Here is an 18,854-nt window from a genome sequence, read left to right on the forward strand (position 1 = left end):
TGCATCTATCTATCTGTCTATCTATCTATCTATTGATCTATCTCTCTATCTATCTGTCTTTATTTGTGTGGCCAGGTCTTGCAGTGTCATATAAACATATAAAAAACAATCCTATATTATTATGTAATTAAAAGACCATTCTATTAATAATAAATCATTTAGGTTTAAGTTCTCATCATGAAGGACATCAGGCATTAAAGTAGATATTTAAACCAGACTTCCCAGGTATCACAATGGCCATTACAAGAGGGTCTAAATCTACCTAAAAACAAAAGAAGATCTTTACCTGAACCAGATAATGGTTGGATTGGCAAATGACCATTCATCTAGAAGTAGTCTATGGCTTCTGCTGGCAACCCTTGGTTGAATGACTTTTCAGAAAAAAAACGATCGTATACATTTTTCTAGCTAAGCGTTTTTGTCCCTCTTTAGGTAACAAATAGTCCTTTGGTGGTTAGATCTTCATTTTGAATATGTCCCTTCTCCCTGATAGATTGCCATTTATTTTGCCAAAAATGTTGGAGTGGGGATGAGGGGGTACAGCTAGGAAAAGGCTACTGATGCTCCAAGTAGATAGAAGAAACATTAGTGTTTATTGGACTACCTTCTTAGCAATGTTTTTGTGGAAGTATGGAGAGCATCACAGAATATCTTCATGGGTAGGTCAAAATGTCCTTATCTAAAAGTTACATTTCTCAGGGATGGGAACACAGACAACTTATCCCCCTTTACTTTATACAAAACTAGAAAAAATAAGTCTTGTTTAGATGTGAATTCTATTTGGTTGTCTGGGCTTATATTTTTTGCAAATGTTGCCAACTGTTGCTTTTGCATAATCAATAATGGTACTAAATTGCTGCAAGCATTAATCATGTATTTACATTACAAAAAATGCAATACTGCAAAATTACTGCATCAATGAAGACCAATTTATAGAGAAAATGTCAAGAACAATCCATAAAGTTAAGGCTAACCTGCTTTCAAAACTCTTTTTTAAATTAGGGATATAACAGGGAAGGATTTGAACCTCAGTAAGGTTGTTATTGCAGCCTGTGTCCTCTTAGTGACAGAAAGTCAGTGGGGAATGAAGAGATGGCAAGTTTATACAATGGGGACAGAGAAAGCAAAAAAATACATTTTGGTTAGAAGCAGACAGAAATAAAAATCTGATAGGGCTTCCTAAATCTCTGACAAGGCTGATTTACGACTTAGGATTTCAATGCAGCAGTGAGGAGTGAGGTACACACTGAATATCTGGCAAGAATAAAGGGTATTTTTGCACTTGCAGTATTTTTATTGGGACAAAACATAGGGAAATATGCATATATAGTATTTCAGGGATATACTGAATAAGTTTTTTTATTTTTTCCAAACCTAACCTTGAAGGTAACTGAAGTCCTAGCATGATAAAAACTGGTTGTTCATTCTGCAACACCTGACTTTTTAAAAAATGAAATGCCACTGAGAGTTGACTACAACAATGGTCAAATGAAGACTGACATTATTACATTCTAAGCACCTATGAAATTGCTTGTATACCATCAGTAGTCTAGAAGAACAAACTAATATGTAGCTCTTATCATGATCAGGTTTTACAAAACCTCATCATGTATCATTCATTTCAGATGTTATCCCCCAATAGATTTACATAAAAATACAGATTAAGCCAAACAACCCTACTTTTTTAGCATTGATTTTGATTAGCACATTAAACGTGGCACAAAAATGCTGGCAGACGATTTAGGTCTGGTGAGAATATAGAATGAATATTTCCATTTCAGTAAGAACCTCCATCCATCTGCTACAAAACTCCGATTGTATCAAAGGGTTCCTTACTTTACTGGCTCCCACGATTCACGCTCAAAGCCCCTGTGAATTGATTGTGCAATTGAGGATTCCATGAGGTCGACATATCTGACAACAAGTGGAGCAAACAGGTCTTGGAGATGTTTGTGGAATTTTCCATTGCATAAATTATCTAGAATTATAAGCATATCAGAATGTTGTTAATTAAAAAGCATGCTTAATTCACAAAACAACACAGAATATGGGCACTGCACAGAAACGGATTTAGCAAGTTTTTTTGTTTTTTTTAAAAACATAAAATTACATTCTGGCACATTGTAAATTAGAAAATAACTACAACAAATTCAGTCTTCTTTTGCAAAAGCAAACCTGTATTTTGATTCAATGCCAACAGAGGGACTGAATATTTAGAGGGTATACTTTTGCTAAGAAAAATAAATATGCATTGCCGAGATTTTAACAAACTTGAAACGAAACTTCTGGCAGGTATAAAATACACAAATTAGTGTAGCTTTGTATAAATCATGAAAAGTATTTTTTTTAAAAAGCCACTAATGTACTAAGAACTTGAATTTGAATTGATACTAGCCTCTCACAATTTCCTATATAGCAGCACTTGGACTGGGAGTGGAAAAAGCAACACTGGGAGCCAATCAGTTAAACTGCGTGCATGTGTGCTGACAACAAACATGTGGATAGGAGAAGAGCAGAATGAACAAAGTAATGACCTTATTGGTCTGCTGCTGTTAATTTACTGTCCAGAAGGCAGACTGGGGTGGAAAGAGGACACTAGTTCATTCCTTATGCAGTTCATAACTTTAACAGAGAAAGTGGTATCATCCCCCTTGCTGCACACATTGCAAAACTGAATTGACAGAAATACAAAACCTTTAGCAGGTAAATAGCTCCCACATATCTACTTCATGTGTGTACCTGTTTACCTAGAGTTCAGTATCATTTGCAGAATTGCACTTTTGTTGAAACTGACAAATTAATTCCAATCACTTTTGACCTTCTGGTTGCTAAGTGGGGATGGAGGGGGGGGGGGGTTCTCCCGTTACAGTCATATGGTTGTTCCCAGTGTCTTCATAAGGGAACATTGCTGGGAGGAGACTAAACTAAATGCATAACCAAGAAATAATAGGGAAGTGGGGGGGGGGTACACAATGCCCCCAATGTTCGCATTGGTGTCAACTGGTTTCATAGTTAAACACATCTGGCTACAGAATAAAACAGAATGGTCATTTTTAAAGTAGACCTATAGCCAAAACATTTTGTTAAAATGTTTGAATAGACTAAGGGAGGTTTACAACCCCTGTCAGTTTTTTTTTTATGCCACCTGTATCCCATTGGAGAGATTTACCTTCACTTCCTGTCCCATAGCCAAAACAGGAGATAAAAGGAAATCCCCTCTCTATTAGTGTTCTAGTGTATACAGGAATTGAATCTCCCTAACAAGGGCAGAGGTAGCAACAGTTGTTCTAATTCATCTCCACTCTGTCCAAAACTAATAAAAAAAAGTTTTGCCTTTAGTTATACTTTAATTTACAAAATAAATGACTGATGGAACAATACACATTATTGTACATTATTTAATTTATTTCAAAATGTTTTATGTTCATACAGTTCAAGATGATCTAAAGCAAAGCAGCCATAATGAAACATTTACACCAACTGATGATACAAGACTTGTTATATTTGTAGTACAACGCTTACATTTGTATTGTTCATAATAGTACACTATGCAGTACGGTGGCTAACCTGTATTACCCCCTATGCTTTGGAGTGTCTAAGGTCCCACAGAAGAAAAACCCACAACAAAATAAGAAATTATTCCTTTCTCCTTTCTGTTGTTTTCTCACAAAGTTTATGTAAGATGAATTGTGAGGTTGTTTTCTATTATTGTGGTTGACGTCTTGCCAACCACGTGAGGCATATGTGTGGCAGCAAAGAGGGTGGGCTTTAACACTCACATTCTGCCCATATGCATCCACGGACATTTGAGGTTTCTTTACTGAGAGTGCACTCACTGTGCATTCCCAGCACAGTGACTAAGCTGTCATAGATACCTCCTGGTTTCTAGTAATGATCTAGTGGGACTACCAGCAGGGATTAGCTGGTGGGGCCAATTATATGAAAACCAATCAGAGTACTCACATGGTCAGACAATCCTTCCCATTCCCTGGGTATAATGACCCAGTTAAAGAGACATTGGGACTTGGAGGAAAGGGGTTAAATACAGTCAAGGAAAAAAGTATTTGATCCCATACTGATTTTGTATGTTTACCCCCTGAAATAGAAATGATCGGTCTATAATTTTAATGGTAGGTTTATTTTAACAGTGAGAGACAGAATAACAACCAAAAAATCCAGAAAAACTAATTTCAAAAAAGTTATAAACTGATTTGCATTTTAATGAGTGAAATAAGTATTGACCCCTTCGCAAAACATGAGTTGGTACTTGGTGGAAAAACCTTTGTTGGCAATCACAGAGGTCAAACATTTCTTGTAGTTGGCCACCAGGTTTGCGCACATCTCAGGAGGGATTTTGTCCCACTCCTCTTTGCAGATCCTCCCCAAGTTATTCAAGACTGACGTTTGATAAGTTGAAACTTTAGCTGCCGCCACATATTTTCTATGGGGGGACCTAGCCAGTAAACTGGCTAGGTCCCTCCAGGACCTTAATGTGCTTCTTCTTTAGCCTTTCCTTTGTTGCCTTGGACGTGTGTTTTGGGTCATTTTCATGCTGGAATACCTATCAATGACCCATTACCAATGCCCTGGCTGAGGGAAGGAGGTTGATGGTACAGGACCCTATCCATCGTCCCTTTGATGCGGTGGAGTTGCCCAGTCCCCCAAAAAAAGCAGAAAAACACCCCAAAGCATAATATTTCCACCTCCATGTTTGACGGTGTGGATGATGTTCTTGGGGTATTAGGCAGAATTCCCCCTCCTTCAAACACAGTGACTTGAGTTGATGCCAAAGAGCTTGATTTTGGTCTCATCTGACCACAACACTTTCACCCAGTTCTCCTCTGATTCATTCTGGTGTTCATTATCAAACTTTAGATCGGCCTGTACACGTGCTTTCTTGAGCAGGGGGAGCTTGCGAGTGCTGCAGGATTTCAGTCCTTCATGGCGTAGTGCAGGGATCTGCAATTAGCGGACCTCCAGATGTTACAAAACTACAAGTCCCATCATGCCTCTGCCTCTGGGTGTCATGCTTGTGGCTGTCTTGCTATGCCTCATGGGATTTGAAGTTCTGCAAAAGCTGGAGGTCCGCTAATTGCATATCCCTGGCGTAGTGTGTTACCAATTGTTTTCTTGGTGATTATGGTCCCAGCTGTCTTGAGATCATTGATAAGATTATCCTGTGTAGTTCTGGACTGATTCCTCACCATTCTCATGATCACTGAAACTCCACGTGGTGAGATCTTGAGGTCATGGAGCCTCAGACCAAGGGCGATTGACAGTTATTTTGTATTTCTTCCATTTGTAAATAATCACACCAACTGTTGTCACCCTCTCAACAAGCTGCTTGGCTATGGTCTTGTAGTCCATCCCAGCCTTGGGTAGGGCTACAATCTTGTCCCTGACATCCTTGGACAGCCCTTTCATCTTGGTCATGGTGGAGAGATTGGAATCTGATTGATTTCTGTGGACAGGTGTCTTTTATACAGGTAAAAAGCTGAGATTAGGAGCACTTCCTTTAATCTCACCTTGTTACCTGTGTAGAAGACACCTAGGAGCCAGAAATCTTGCTGATTGATAGGGGATCAAATACTTATTTCACCCATTAAAATGCAAATCAATTTATAACTTTTCTGAAATGCGCTTTTCTGGATATTTCTGTTGTTATTCTGTTTCTCACTGTTAAAATAAACCTACTGGGGTGTACAGCAGGAATAATTGCAAGAAAGTTAAAATGTATATTCTTTTTTGGTTGTATTTTAATTAGTAGATTAAATAAATAAAGGGCAGTGGGTGAGCACAAGCACCATTATAAATGTGCTTTAATATATTAAAAATTATTAACGTCAGCTTTTTAATATTCCATTTATTAACCACTTCCCAACTGGCGCACGCCGATGTACGTCGGCAGAATGGCACGGGCAGGCATATTGGTGTACAGGTACATCCAGTTTTAAATGCCGCCCTGCCATCGCGAGCGCGCCACCGGCGACGCGCTCGCGTGTAGGTCGGGACCCCTGTGAGTATGGTCGCGGGTCCCGTGGACTCGATCTGCACAGGCATACCCACGATCGTCTCACGGGGCGGCTGAACGAGGAGATGCCGTTGTAAACAGCATCTCCCCGTTCTGCCTAGCAACAACTGACGCTGATCTCTGCTCCCTGTGATTGGAGCAGAGAACAGTGTTCACTAAAACAAAGCCCAGCCCCCCACAGTTAGTAACACACCCCTAGGAAAACCTAACCCCTACACTGCCACCCACTGGTTAACCCCTTCACTGCCAGTGTCATTTACACAGGAATCACTGCATTTGTATAGCAGTAATTGCTGTATAAATGACAATGGTCCCAAAAATGTGTCAAAAATGTCCGATGTGTCCACCATAATGTCGCAATAAAAATCGCTGATCGGCGCCATTACTAGTAAAAAAAAAATATTAATAAAAATGCCATAAAACTATCCCCTATTTTGTAAACGCTATAACTTTTGCACAAACCAATTAATAATCGCTTATTGCGATTTTTTTTTACCAAAAATATGTATAAGAATACGTATCGGCCTAAACTGTGGGAAAAAAATTTTTTTTTATATATTTTTGGGGGATATTTATTATAACAAAAAGTAAAAAATAATGCATTTTTTTCAAAATTGTCGCTCTATTTTTGTTTATAGCGCAAAAAATAAAAACCGCAGGGGTGATCAAATACCACCAAAAGAAAGCTCTATTTATGGGAAAAAAAGGACATCAATTTTGTTTGGGAGCCACATCGCACGACCGCGCAATTGTCAGTTAAAGCGACGCAGTGCCGAATCACAAAAAGTGGTCTGGTCTTAAGCCAGCATAATGGTCTGGTCTGAAAGTGGTTAAATGTGCAATATGAGCTTTCTTATCTTTAGGGTCCACTAGAGGATGATCCAAACTTAATTACTAAAATCTTATCAAAACTTTACCATGTTAATATAATTTCAACAGGTGTTAACTAAGCTTATTAAATCTTCAGATTTCATTTAAAGATCATTTGCTATGAAGGTCTTTGTTCAAGCACTTCCTGTTACGGGATGTAAACTGAAACTGTCTCCCATTACACGCTCCTTCTCATTCTGTTACAGGCACCCCCAGTAAGACTACAAGTGGCTGAGTTGACACAGCCATAGTCCACTTGCTGATATCAGTAAACCAATCTGAGCCATGATTTGCAGTCACAGCTGGAGCGAGTGCATGTAGACAGAAAGTAGGCAAAAAAAAAGACTGGAGGAAATCAGCAGCACTGAGATGGAAAGATGGGTAAAAACATTGGGGGTTATTTCCGAAAAAAATTGACTTGAAATTGCACTTGAAAAATTTACTTGAAATTTAACTTGAAATTGCACTGAAAGTACACTTCGAAGTGCAGTTGCTGTAAATCTGAGGGGTAGATCTGAAATGAGGGGAGTCTCTGCTGATTTTATCATCCAATCATGTGGAAGCGAAAATGCTGTTTTTTTATTTCCCTTGCATGTCCCCCTCGGATCTACAGCGACTGCACTTCCAAGTGCACTTTCACTGCAATTTCAAGTGCACTTTGCACTTGTAGTTTGCACCTGTAGTGCAAAGTGGATTTGCCTTTAGTAAATAACCCCCAGTGGGTTTAGGTCTACTTTAAAAAAATGCATTGACTTTGCACTGGTTACAAATGAACTACTGTACTTTTTGTTGCATTCAAAATGATTGGAGGCTCTGCATTTAATCTTAGGATTTACCAGCAATGATGTGACAATACTTTCTGAATCCCAGAAACCTTAGTTAGGACTGTCCCTTGGCTTTATCTATTAGCAGTGCAGTTTTAAGATGGATTTTTGAGTATTTATCTGTGACAATAACATAATTACATGCTGTCTTTTGTAATGATTTATTTCTTACCTTGACAATTTACACAATAAACAATAAAAGTGAAATATTAAGTAAATCAGGGTACTTAAAAAAAAACAAAAAAACCCCCCAAACTAAAGCCACAGATGCGTTTTACTGTTAAATCGGTTTTATCTTTCCAGTATGTAATGCAAGGCATAATTTAACAAATCATTTAAATTAGACATATTTCAGGGGAAAAAAGCAATGGTTTTGAAAATTGGCTTCTGATACTTTCAAGACAGCAGGCAAAAGGCAGCAAATTATCTTTAGATTAGCAGATGGCTTACTTCTTAGTGCAGCAAATACTACCCTTTCCTTTCAGTCTAGCAGATGGAGTTGCTTAGGAGAGAGGAGGATTCTTTATATCGAATCCAATAATTTGAGGTCGCTGTTAGAGGCCATCGCACACACACGCATAATTGGACAGTTTACAGTTTTCTCTATTTACTGCACAGTTGAAAAAAAAAATGATTCAGACTAGTGATATTACCATGTATTTAGAAACTTGAAATGCACTCAAACCAAATTATCTGTAACCTTACTGGCTAAAATGTGAAAAAAAAATTCTGTAGCTAACAAAACATGTTCTCTATTTATCTTGATCTCTCTTTTATTTTATTTAATTGTAATGTAGATCTGTAGAACAGTGAAGTAATAGATTTGATCAATAAGATGAATGGCTTGTACGGCCTAATAAATAACTGTATGACCAAATTTTGGTAATTTTGGTAATTTCCATGGTATTTATAATAGTTGTATGCAACCATATATAATTAAATATGGATTTTGGCTTAAACATATAATTCTACTATTTTTTGCAGTTTCCATGCAGCAATAAGTAAAATTCAACCTGTGCATAGTAAATAAAGTCTGAACAAGTACAAAGAATAGCATGTTGTCCTACCATTTGTATAAGTGAGACCTTTTGCATACTTAGGGTTAGCCTATCTCAAACTGATATTTTAGCTATGCTAAGAGGGTTGAATATTACATTACATTTATTAGATTTCTTTCAGGAACTAAAATGACGAGATCTTACTTTTTTGACATTCCTGGATCCTTCTACTGCAGCCAGGAACCTTTAAGTCTTTGTGAACCCAATTGTGAACAGATCACACCAGCAGAGATCTACTCTGATAATGAAACTGAGGGGAACCGGCAAGATCACCGGGTATAGTGGGTATAGAAAATAATCCCCCCCTTTAAAATAATCACATTTTCTTGGAGTTGGTGTTATATTTTTCACTTGAATGTTATAAGGTGTAGACTGTCTGTCTTCATTTCAGGTTGCAAAGCAACAAAATTTGATTATTTTAAAGGGGGGTGATTCTTTTCTATACTCACTGTAAATAGCAACAAATAAGTACATTTTTCACAGGCAATAACCCTACACAACCAAAATCTTCAATTTTGGGGTAACATATGCTTTAATCTCCAAGCTGTATCCTGAGTAATTTTTTAATGTAAGTGTAGGCAAACTGCTAAATGCTTGACAAAATATTTCTAATTTCTAATTAAATTCTAAGTTTTCTAGTAAATATACCAATTTTAGAAACTATACAACTTCCTGAACTTTTCTGATTGAATAGAGAAGGAACAAAAGCTCACTGATAAGGACCTCTTTGCCATTTTTTCTCTAGTCAGCGAGATCCATTATACAGATCTTCAAAATGGTGCAATTAAAATATACCTGATTGGCTTACAGTCCTGCCACTTTCTTCCCTAGCCTAAATACAGCTATGCAGACGGTTACATTAAACCAGTGCAAAGATAGCTTAAGGAGCTATTAAAAACACATTTAGGCGTTTTTAATGTACACATAATTTGATTAATAAATAAGGTTCATTTATATCTACACTTACATTTTAAATAAATTAACTCCTCAGTGGGGAGAGTAGGAATGTCTTATAAATGAATTTATTAAGAGGTAGAACATTTTGCTGGGTGATTCAACTAGAATTAGCTGCTGAAGCTTATTTAAATTATATTATCTCCAGATGCTTATTCAGTACATTTTAACCTTTTTTGAGTCTATCACCTTCTCCACTCCAGGCATTTTATAATAAACACTGATGAAGGGGGTCCCCTTTGTGCCCCTGAAATATTAGCTGGTTTTCTGTCTAATATACATTGTGCTAATGAAATAATTAACTTGGACCCTGAACATTTGGTGCGGCACTCTGTTATTCTCCAATGGAGTGATTCAATTTGGCAGCATTAATCCAAAAGTAAAATATCAGTTTTGAAAAAAGATCCTTTAAAGGGTAAGTTCACCTATGCACCAATGTAGCATTCATGTGCTTTTTTTGCAAAAATATCAAAGCGTTCCATTAAATCTACAATCACTTACTTTTCTTGTCCTACTCCATGTTTCCAGATGTTTCTATTTGTAATGTCTTTCTTCCTGATCAGACTTTAGGTCATGACACAGGAAGGAGTTAACCAGCTGACCTCATTAGCACAAACCCTGCATCATCCACCCACCCATTCCCAGATGCATGTTTTTTAAATGAAATGCAATCAATCAGTGATCACCATTCTCACTAAATACACAATATACAATCAGATTCATTAGTGTACGGCTATGTTTATACACCTAAAATTACTAATTGCGCTTTCAGTGCCATTAATTGGTTATAACACACCAAACACAGAAGCAAACACACATTTTGCCATGTGAAAAAACAAGGGGCAAATGCTACAAGACGCACAGGAAAAAACACACAACCCACAAAACGGCAAAATGTCCCATTAACCACATGTAGTGCAGCCAATTGAAATCAAAAGGCTGCCCTATGCGTGTCACATGAAAAGCGAGACACAAAATGTGTGCTCCCACTAAGCTAGATGTGAATGGGGCCTGAAAGTGAAATTGGTGCGGTAACAAATGAATAATGAGGCTCCATTCACATCTGTGCATTTCCTTGCATTTCAGAAATGCGCTGCACCAAAAATCGCAGGAAAAAACACACCAAGCTCTACTCTAAAAAAAGTTCTGAAACTTCTTTGGGATGATTTCTGTGTGTATTCACATTCAGGTGGATGGGCTGCCCTATGTGCGATGAGTGGAAATGCTCCAACACGCCTCCCACCTCACTAAAAAAACGCATTTGGGAATGTGAGTTCCCGCTATGCAGAGTCGTGAACGGGGCTTGCCAGCGGAGTATTTCAGTCCAATCCCTCCTATGTACTTGTATAAAGATGGCCATACACTATGCAATCTGACTGTGTATTCAGTGAGAAGAGTGATCACTGATTGATTGAATTTCATTTAAAAAACGTACACCTTGCAATGGGAGGGTGGATGAAGCAGGGTGTGTGCTAATAAGATCAGCTGGTCAACTCCTTCCTGTGTCATGACGTAAAGTCTGATCAGGAAGAAAGACATTACTAATAGAAATGCCTGGAAACGTGGATTAGGAGAAGAATAGTAAGTGTCTGTAGATTTAATGGAAAGGTTTGATATTTCTGCAAAAAAAGTACGTACACAAATGCTATATTGGTGCATAGGGAGCTGGAATTTAGAAAAAAAAGTGTACAATGGTGAACTTAGTGAGCTTACCCTTTAATCATAAAACAGTTGTGATACAGAATCTATAAATACTAAACATTTTTTAAAAGATTATGAATTTAATTTAAACCATTGATACATTGAAGAAAAAAAAAACACTACAACATCACCTAGCAAGAAAGAGTTAAATAAGAGAAATAATAGGGTACATACAGTCAGCGCGAAGGAAATCGTTTATTAGCTGGAACAAAGGAAAGCTGTCCCAAGTGTCTGGCGGCTGCACCTCCAACGCTGCATCCATGTCCACCGCAAACAGCGAGAGGAATGTCTCTGCATGTTCTACCATTAGGTCTGACCACCAAGCAAATGCCTTTAGATTTGGTAGAGGGAAAGTGAAGAAGAAAATCAGTGAAACTAAACAAACTTTAAGTAGTTTTTTTTTTTCTACCCAGGGCTCTCACAATGCAAAATAATCAGAATTCATAAGAAAATGTCATTGTAAAGAGGACAGTAAGGGAAAACCAGGCTATGGCAGAAAAGTAAAAAAAAAAAAAAGAAAACCTCTTCCCTTTACAATGACACTAGGGTTGCCTGAGGTCATGCTCAGAGTTCAAGGTTCAATCATATCATTCTGTAGTCTAGAAATTTAGGAGTTTAACTTGAGTTTCTTCACTGAATTGCCTTTTTATCCTTTTCTTTCCCTCCACAAATTCTGAAGATGACTAGTAGTCCCTAATTACGTTAGATGTTTGGAAACCCATTAAAATATTTGGACTAGCTAGTTGAAAACTGTCATTTTAAAATAACATCCGAGATATTTTTGGTTACATTTCAAATGCAAAAACTGAACATTTCATTTTGTAGAAATGAACATACTCCAGTGAAGTAACTCAATATCATGCTCATGGGAAATTCAACTAAAAAATATAGGTTGTTTGTACCAGAGTGCCATTCACATCATACAGTGCAGAGATGTGAATGTGTTGGAGACGCATGCGTGTTTTGTCATTGTAACTGAGTATGGCATGCAGAATGAGTGATAGTTCTTCTTGATTCATAATCATTTGTCTGGCAGCCAGACTTTGTAAAAGTGTTAAGGGATAGCACATCCTTGAAATTCTGATAGGACCAGAAAATTATTCAGCGTAGCACTTCATCTTTGGCTCCACACTAGCAGGCCTGAGCCATAACTTGTGTAGCTCGGTAAAAAAAGTAAAAAAAAAGAAGAAAATCTGAGAAAAAAAAAAACCTAAACTTTTTAACAGGGTGAAGTCTGTCTATAAGACATCTTTAAAAATGTTTGGAATACATTTAAAACAAACATTTATGTTTTTACCTGGATATTGCCAAGAAAAAATTGTTAAAAATGATTACCTATATGTAGCTTGTGATTACTTACCTTATAAAAAATATCTAATATTGTCATTGTATTCATTAATTATATTGCGCATTAGGTCACAGAAGTTGCAGTAGTCAAAGACAAATATACTAACCACTGATCTAATGTCGCCTTAAAGTGGACCTGAACTTGAAGAGTGAAGTCTTTCACTTTGAACATCCATATATGCTAAATAGTACCCTGAAAAACATTTGTTTTGAATTTCTTCTTCTTCTTCAAAAAAAAAGCAATGCACATCTTGTTTGTAAGCACTCCTGTGCCTTGTGCTATATATCTGTAATGTGAGATCCCCTAAGCACTGCTGCCTCTAACTGCTACTCTTGTGAGATTTAAAGTGGGATTTAGTAATGTTGGTACTGTGCCGTTCACATTTCTCCTTTCTGGAGAGAAAGACTTCCTGTTTTTGCTGTTACTTGAATACTATCACACTAGTCATCAGCTCACCAAGGGGACAGAACACAAGGAAGCAAAGCCCTGCTTCACTACCAAGATCGCCACCTACACACAGAGAGACTGTGTGAAATAAGGCATGGCAAGTAATTAATAGGAAAATATTAAGCTATAAAGAGTCTATCGGCTATATTGGTGACTAGTTCTGTGCCCACACATCTTCCATATTTCAGGTCCACTTTAGGTGGGCATACCAATGTTTGTCTGGATTGCTCCAATATTTTCCCCTGCCTCCAGCATTTACAGACACACTATATTGGCAAAAGTATTGGTTTGCCTGCCTTAACACACACATGCAATTTAATGGCATCCTGATCTTAGTTAGTAGGGTTAAATGTTGAGGTGGCCCACCTTTTGCTGCAATAACAGCTTCAGCTCTTCTGGGAAGGCTGTCTACAAGGTTTAGGAGTGTGTCTATAGGAATGTTTGAGCATTCTTCCAGAAGTACATTTGTGGGGTCAAGCACTAATGTTGGATGAGAAGGCCTGGCTTGCAGTCTCAGCTCGAAGTTTACCCACCCCAAATGCCCAATACTTTTGGCAATATAGTGTATATTATTTTCAGCTGTAAAGATATAAATAGGGCTGTGTGTTTCTCTCTCTAAATTATAGGGGGAGAGGCACAGAGGAAAAGGTACTGGACAGCTCTTACCCTGGAGGAAAGAAGTTACATTATAGCAATTCAACTGTCAAGGTGCCTTGTTTTTATGGTGAGGTTGCTTAAAATATTAATAAGAGAGAAACCTAAGGGAAGCCAAAAGCAACCCTTGAATTAGAGTCCATGAAATAGTGTTGTGCCTCTGCTATTTTATATAAGTCAATATGTACATTTCTCAATTTATTTTTATGCCCCTATTTTACATTCACAATTCTATATTCTATCTAGTATCTACAAACTAGCTATTTATTCTACATACAGTTCATTTTTAAAGTGTATCTAAAGCCCCAATTGGGTCAGGGAAAAAATATTTTTATGCTTGGTCAGGAATGGAGGAGAAACCTCTCAATTGGGACATATGATCCATGACAACTAAGAGAGGATTTCCGTTACTTTGGAGAGATCTACACTTACTTCCTGTTGTGTCTTGAGACAGGAAGCAAAACAAAAGGAAAGTAACACAAAAGGTTAAAAAAAAAATGTAATTGGTTTTAGTCATACCCTATTCTATAAAAAAAATAAAAAATAAAATAAAAGATTTTGGCATACTTTAATTTTATGACTATCCACGTTATACCTGTTAAAACATATCTATCTATTTTGAATAAAATATAAGTAAATGGTTCACAGTTCACAAACATGCTTTCTCATTTTAAGGCATTGAATTCAAACTGGTGGCCCTCCAGCTGTTGCAGAACTACAAGTCTCATCATGCCTATGCCTGTGGGAGTCATGCTTGTAACTCTCAGCCTTGCAATGCATCATGGGACTTGTAGTTCTGTAAGAGATGGATGGCCGCCAGTTTGACACCTGTGTTTTAATGCCTATGTCTAACCAGAGGAAAAGCAGCAAACAGAACGAAAGAGAAGCTGTGCATTGTCAGTCATGGGAAAACCATTGCGTTAAGGCATATCAATAGCTAGAAATATCAGTGGCAGCTTAGCAAATAAAAAATATTGTGAAATTCTGAACTGCTAAAGCTAATCATATAGCAATTCATAGCTAAGGGTGGATTTTGCATCTGTTTCCTTATTTTATTTATACCTAGGATTAAAAAGTAAAGACATAAAATATATTATTTTTATATTTAGTATTAATAGGCAGAAGGTGGAGCTCTAGACCCATTTACCAGGCTAACATGAACTGCTCTGATTAAAAAAAAATCCTTGTTTATAGAGCTAAATATCCGAAAATCAAACTGCAAACATAGCTGAGTAGGTCACCTCAGGTGACTCAATGAGAAGTGACCCATCTCTTCCCCTCCCTGCTCTGCTCAGCTTCATATAGAGTTTAAGTAATTGAAGTTCACATTTTAAAGAACAATGCTACTGCTGTTTTGTAAAATCCAAAATACTCCCAAAAATTCCTCTGGTCGCCCTGTTTTGTAAAACAAAGTAAATATTTCATATATAAGATAGAAGGACAAAAAAAATCAGTTTTGACCTAAATAATTAAAAAAACAAATGGCCCAAAACCATTGACGTTTTCTTTTACACTCATATATATTTAATAGCTTGTTCTGTTCTAGCTTCTGTTCTAGAAAGTCAAGCTCTTTAGCTGGAGTTCATGACATGTTTTCGCTCTTGCCAGAGCCACCATCAACCCATACACTTGTGGAAGGCCTGAGCTTCCTGGGGGGCATGGCCACCCCACAGGGAAGAAAGAATACATTGATGGGTACAGTTGCCCCACATGGCTTTCTCTATACGAGCAGCATGTGCACTCCTCATTTGTGTGCTGCCTGTACTGTATTTTGGACTGTGCTTGGATGTGTGTCTAAGCGACTTTGTGTAAAAAAAAAAGGAAGGCCTCCTCTGCAAGTAGGGGCTGTGAGTACAAGTGAAGTTTGTGTGTACAGGTGTGAGTGAGCTATATGAGAATGTCTCTTTTCTTGATTGGGCTGTCTTTTTGCTATATGAGGGTATCTCTTTGCTTTATGGAGATGTCTCTTTGCTGGATTGGGCTGTCTTTTTGCTATATGGAGATATCTCTTTACTATATGGGGATGTCTCTTTTCTATATGAGATGTCTCTTTGCTGGATTAGGGAGTCTCTTTACTGAATACATGGGAATGTCTTTGCTGGATTGAGTCATCTCTTTGCTGGATTAGGATGTCTCTTTGCTAAATATATGGGACTGTCTCTATTATGAATATATGAGTATGTATCTTTGCTGGATTGGAATGTCTCTTTGCTATATGGGAATGTCTCTTTGCTGGATTGGGATGTTTTTGTTCTTGGGAAATTATTTTTTTCTGGATCAGGGTGTATCTTTGCTGAATATATGTGAATGTCTCTGCTGGACTGGGATGTCTCTTTGCTGAATTGGGATGTCCCTTTGCTGAATATACTGCATTTGTTTTTTGTTTTGGAATTTTTTTATTTTCCTAGATCTGCTAGGGGTGGATAGATTGGGGGGGGGGGGGGGTGTCATTGAAAAAGTTGCTGTTAGTGTAGGGTCCTGTTTTAAAGAGTCTACCTTGTTGTGGTAGCAGGCTTCATATTTGTTTGGCCAAAATATAATTCCTGACTGTTAAATCTTAAAAGCACTGATTCTTGGAATACATTCTTTTCTTTTTCATATATTAAGTTGTAAGAGTGTTAAAATAAAATTGGGTGCACTGAAGGCCTTGGTGGGATGGCCAGTGGGCAGATTGGGGGGAATGGGCAGGGGGCAGACCCTGGGGAATGTTAGTGGTCAGGCCCAGGAGGGGCCCAAGCTGTGTAAGGGGCCCCACAATTTCTAATGGCTGCCCTGGTTCTTGTCATGCTGTTGGTAGCAAAGAAGCAACCAGTTAGCATGCCCAACAATGCAGCCCTCTAAAGAAAAAAATATACAAGGCATTTAGAATTATATTTACCATCAGGGCACGTGTGGGCCAGTGCCTTAGACAGCAGGGTGACAGCACAACACCAAAGTCCTCCAATTTACAATTTACTTTGTTTTGTCCCCTTTGGATAATTGTTGGAAAGCCTAGCAGAATAACTGAAAAAGGGGACTGCTCATAATGATACAACTCTATAGCTTCATATAACATTGTATAAAACATATTTGAGTTTAAAAACGGAATAAGTCATTCCTCCTGACTATAATTCAAAATAACTTTGCACCAGCCCTATCACCACCAGGTGCATCTTGGCACCATAATGGCCTTAGAACATTGAACTGGCATGCTAAGGGCTAAGTAAGCAGAGCTGGAATGACCATGTAATTATAATTGTGTATTATTTTGGCTGGAAAGTATAATCCAGGTATAGATAGTTGTGCTGATCCAGATATAGATGATAGTGCTAATTTTATAGAGCGAGAGTCAACATAATTACGACATGAAGCATGGTGTATGTTTAATCACAGTACATACTTGTATGTATAATTACTCATGAATGATAATTGGCTGGCATGGCTGTGAACTATTTTGGTGCACTTATGAAAAGGCAATAGTGTAACTATACAATGTCACAACTACAGGTTGAGAGAATTTGTGCTATAATTGACCTTTAATGATTTACCACCCCTATTTTAAAGGGACCAACTGCAGAAGTTAAAATAAGAAACATAAATCTTTACTTTAACTTTTTTTATCTTCGTTTATATAATTCTTGACAATGAAATAGAACAGAATATCTTCAAAACAAATATTTGAAAAAAATGACTCTGATGTTGAAGTTAGTACTCTTCTTAACAAGAATTAAAATCAATGAGCATTTCAATGTCATGGCCACATTGAATAACTTGCATTGTATCTAAATTCACAAACAGCGATACATTTACCTAATGAGAGATTAAGAGGGAGGTCACATGCTCTCCTATACCTTGAAGGTCTACTCCATTAAACTGACAGAGCTAGAGCTTCGATGGAGAAGGGAGGCAGCAAGGGAGTGCAGTTTGATAAGTATACCTTGCTGCGGGTGTGGGCTATGACAAGCCACTATCACTTTTTTCAACTAAATTCCAAAATCCCAATCAATTCTTCAATGTACAGCAATGTGCTGGGGATGGGACCAGAAACAGGTACTGATATAGGTACATATGAAGACACTATATTCCAGCAATGCTACATCTATAAGTGGCTGTAAAGGAATTTTTTTTTCTATGTTATACTTATCTGCTTTATGCAATTAGAATTACACACAGTGGCCCCCGAACCTTCTCTTTTCAGGTCCCCTGCTGGTGCTCCTGCCTCCTCCTCCTGCCAAATTAAGAGACCAGTTCCTATAGTGGCACACCTGTGGGTTTCAGCCTTGTCCCCCCCCACCCCCCATCACAGGATATGACTGACAGTAACAGGAGCCAGTGGCAGCAAATCCTGTGGGAGTGGGGAGAGAGGATGCAGATGGGCACAGCGCTGGATTGAGTGAAGTATAAGGGCGGGTGAGATATTGATACCTAAACATTTTTTACCTTAATGCATGTATTAAGGTAAAACATTTTTAAGCTTTAGAACCACTTTAAAGCATGTGCAGCTCCATTATCTTGTTGGTGTATTAGAATACACAGTTTATTGAATGAACTTTGCAGAATACCGAATTCAGCAAAATGTAGGAAAGAGGTATTTTTATTAAAGCGTCCTAATTCCCTGCCTCTGTTTTTCATCCCCGTTCTAAAACTGTTCTTGTTAGTGTGCCTGCAATAAAATCAACAAAAGTTAACATTATTAAAAAGCATAACGCCCTTTAAAAAAGCTGAGCAGAGAGAAATATGTGGGGTGCCATTGAAAATACTAATTGCCTGGTAGGCTGTAGTTTAAATATTTTCAAAGACATTAAACTTGACCAAGTCTGGAGCAAGTGATGTAAGAGTAAAGTCAAAACTTCTGATCTGCAAATTTATTTTCTAGATCAGTGACTCATAGGTGTCGGTTTACTATAATGAGTTGAGACTGTGTGAAATTTCAATTACTTTCAATTACTTTCAATACCCAATTATATACAAGGAAAAAAAAAAAAGGA

At 37.7% G+C, this 18,854-nt stretch overlaps 1 protein-coding gene across 23 annotated transcripts in view; it reads right to left on the reverse strand.

Moving 5' to 3' along the window:
- CADPS (calcium dependent secretion activator) overlaps positions 1-18,854 on the reverse strand; it is a 624,105-nt gene that overhangs the window by 141,692 nt on the left and 463,559 nt on the right. For all 23 annotated transcript variants that reach the window (XM_077451917.1, XM_077451920.1, XM_077451911.1 and 20 more), the window contains 2 exons: positions 11,613-11,769; positions 1,837-1,978 (listed from right to left, as the gene is read on the reverse strand). In XM_077451917.1, coding sequence (XP_077308043.1) covers positions 1,837-1,978; positions 11,613-11,769 — 299 coding nt within the window. The remainder of the gene's footprint in view (positions 1-1,836; positions 1,979-11,612; positions 11,770-18,854) is intronic.

This window comes from Lithobates pipiens, unplaced genomic scaffold, assembly GCF_037356315.1.
Source record: "Lithobates pipiens isolate NorthernLeopardFrog02 unplaced genomic scaffold, aLitPip1_a1.2 Scaffold_23, whole genome shotgun sequence".
NCBI lineage: Eukaryota > Metazoa > Chordata > Amphibia > Anura > Ranidae > Lithobates > Lithobates pipiens.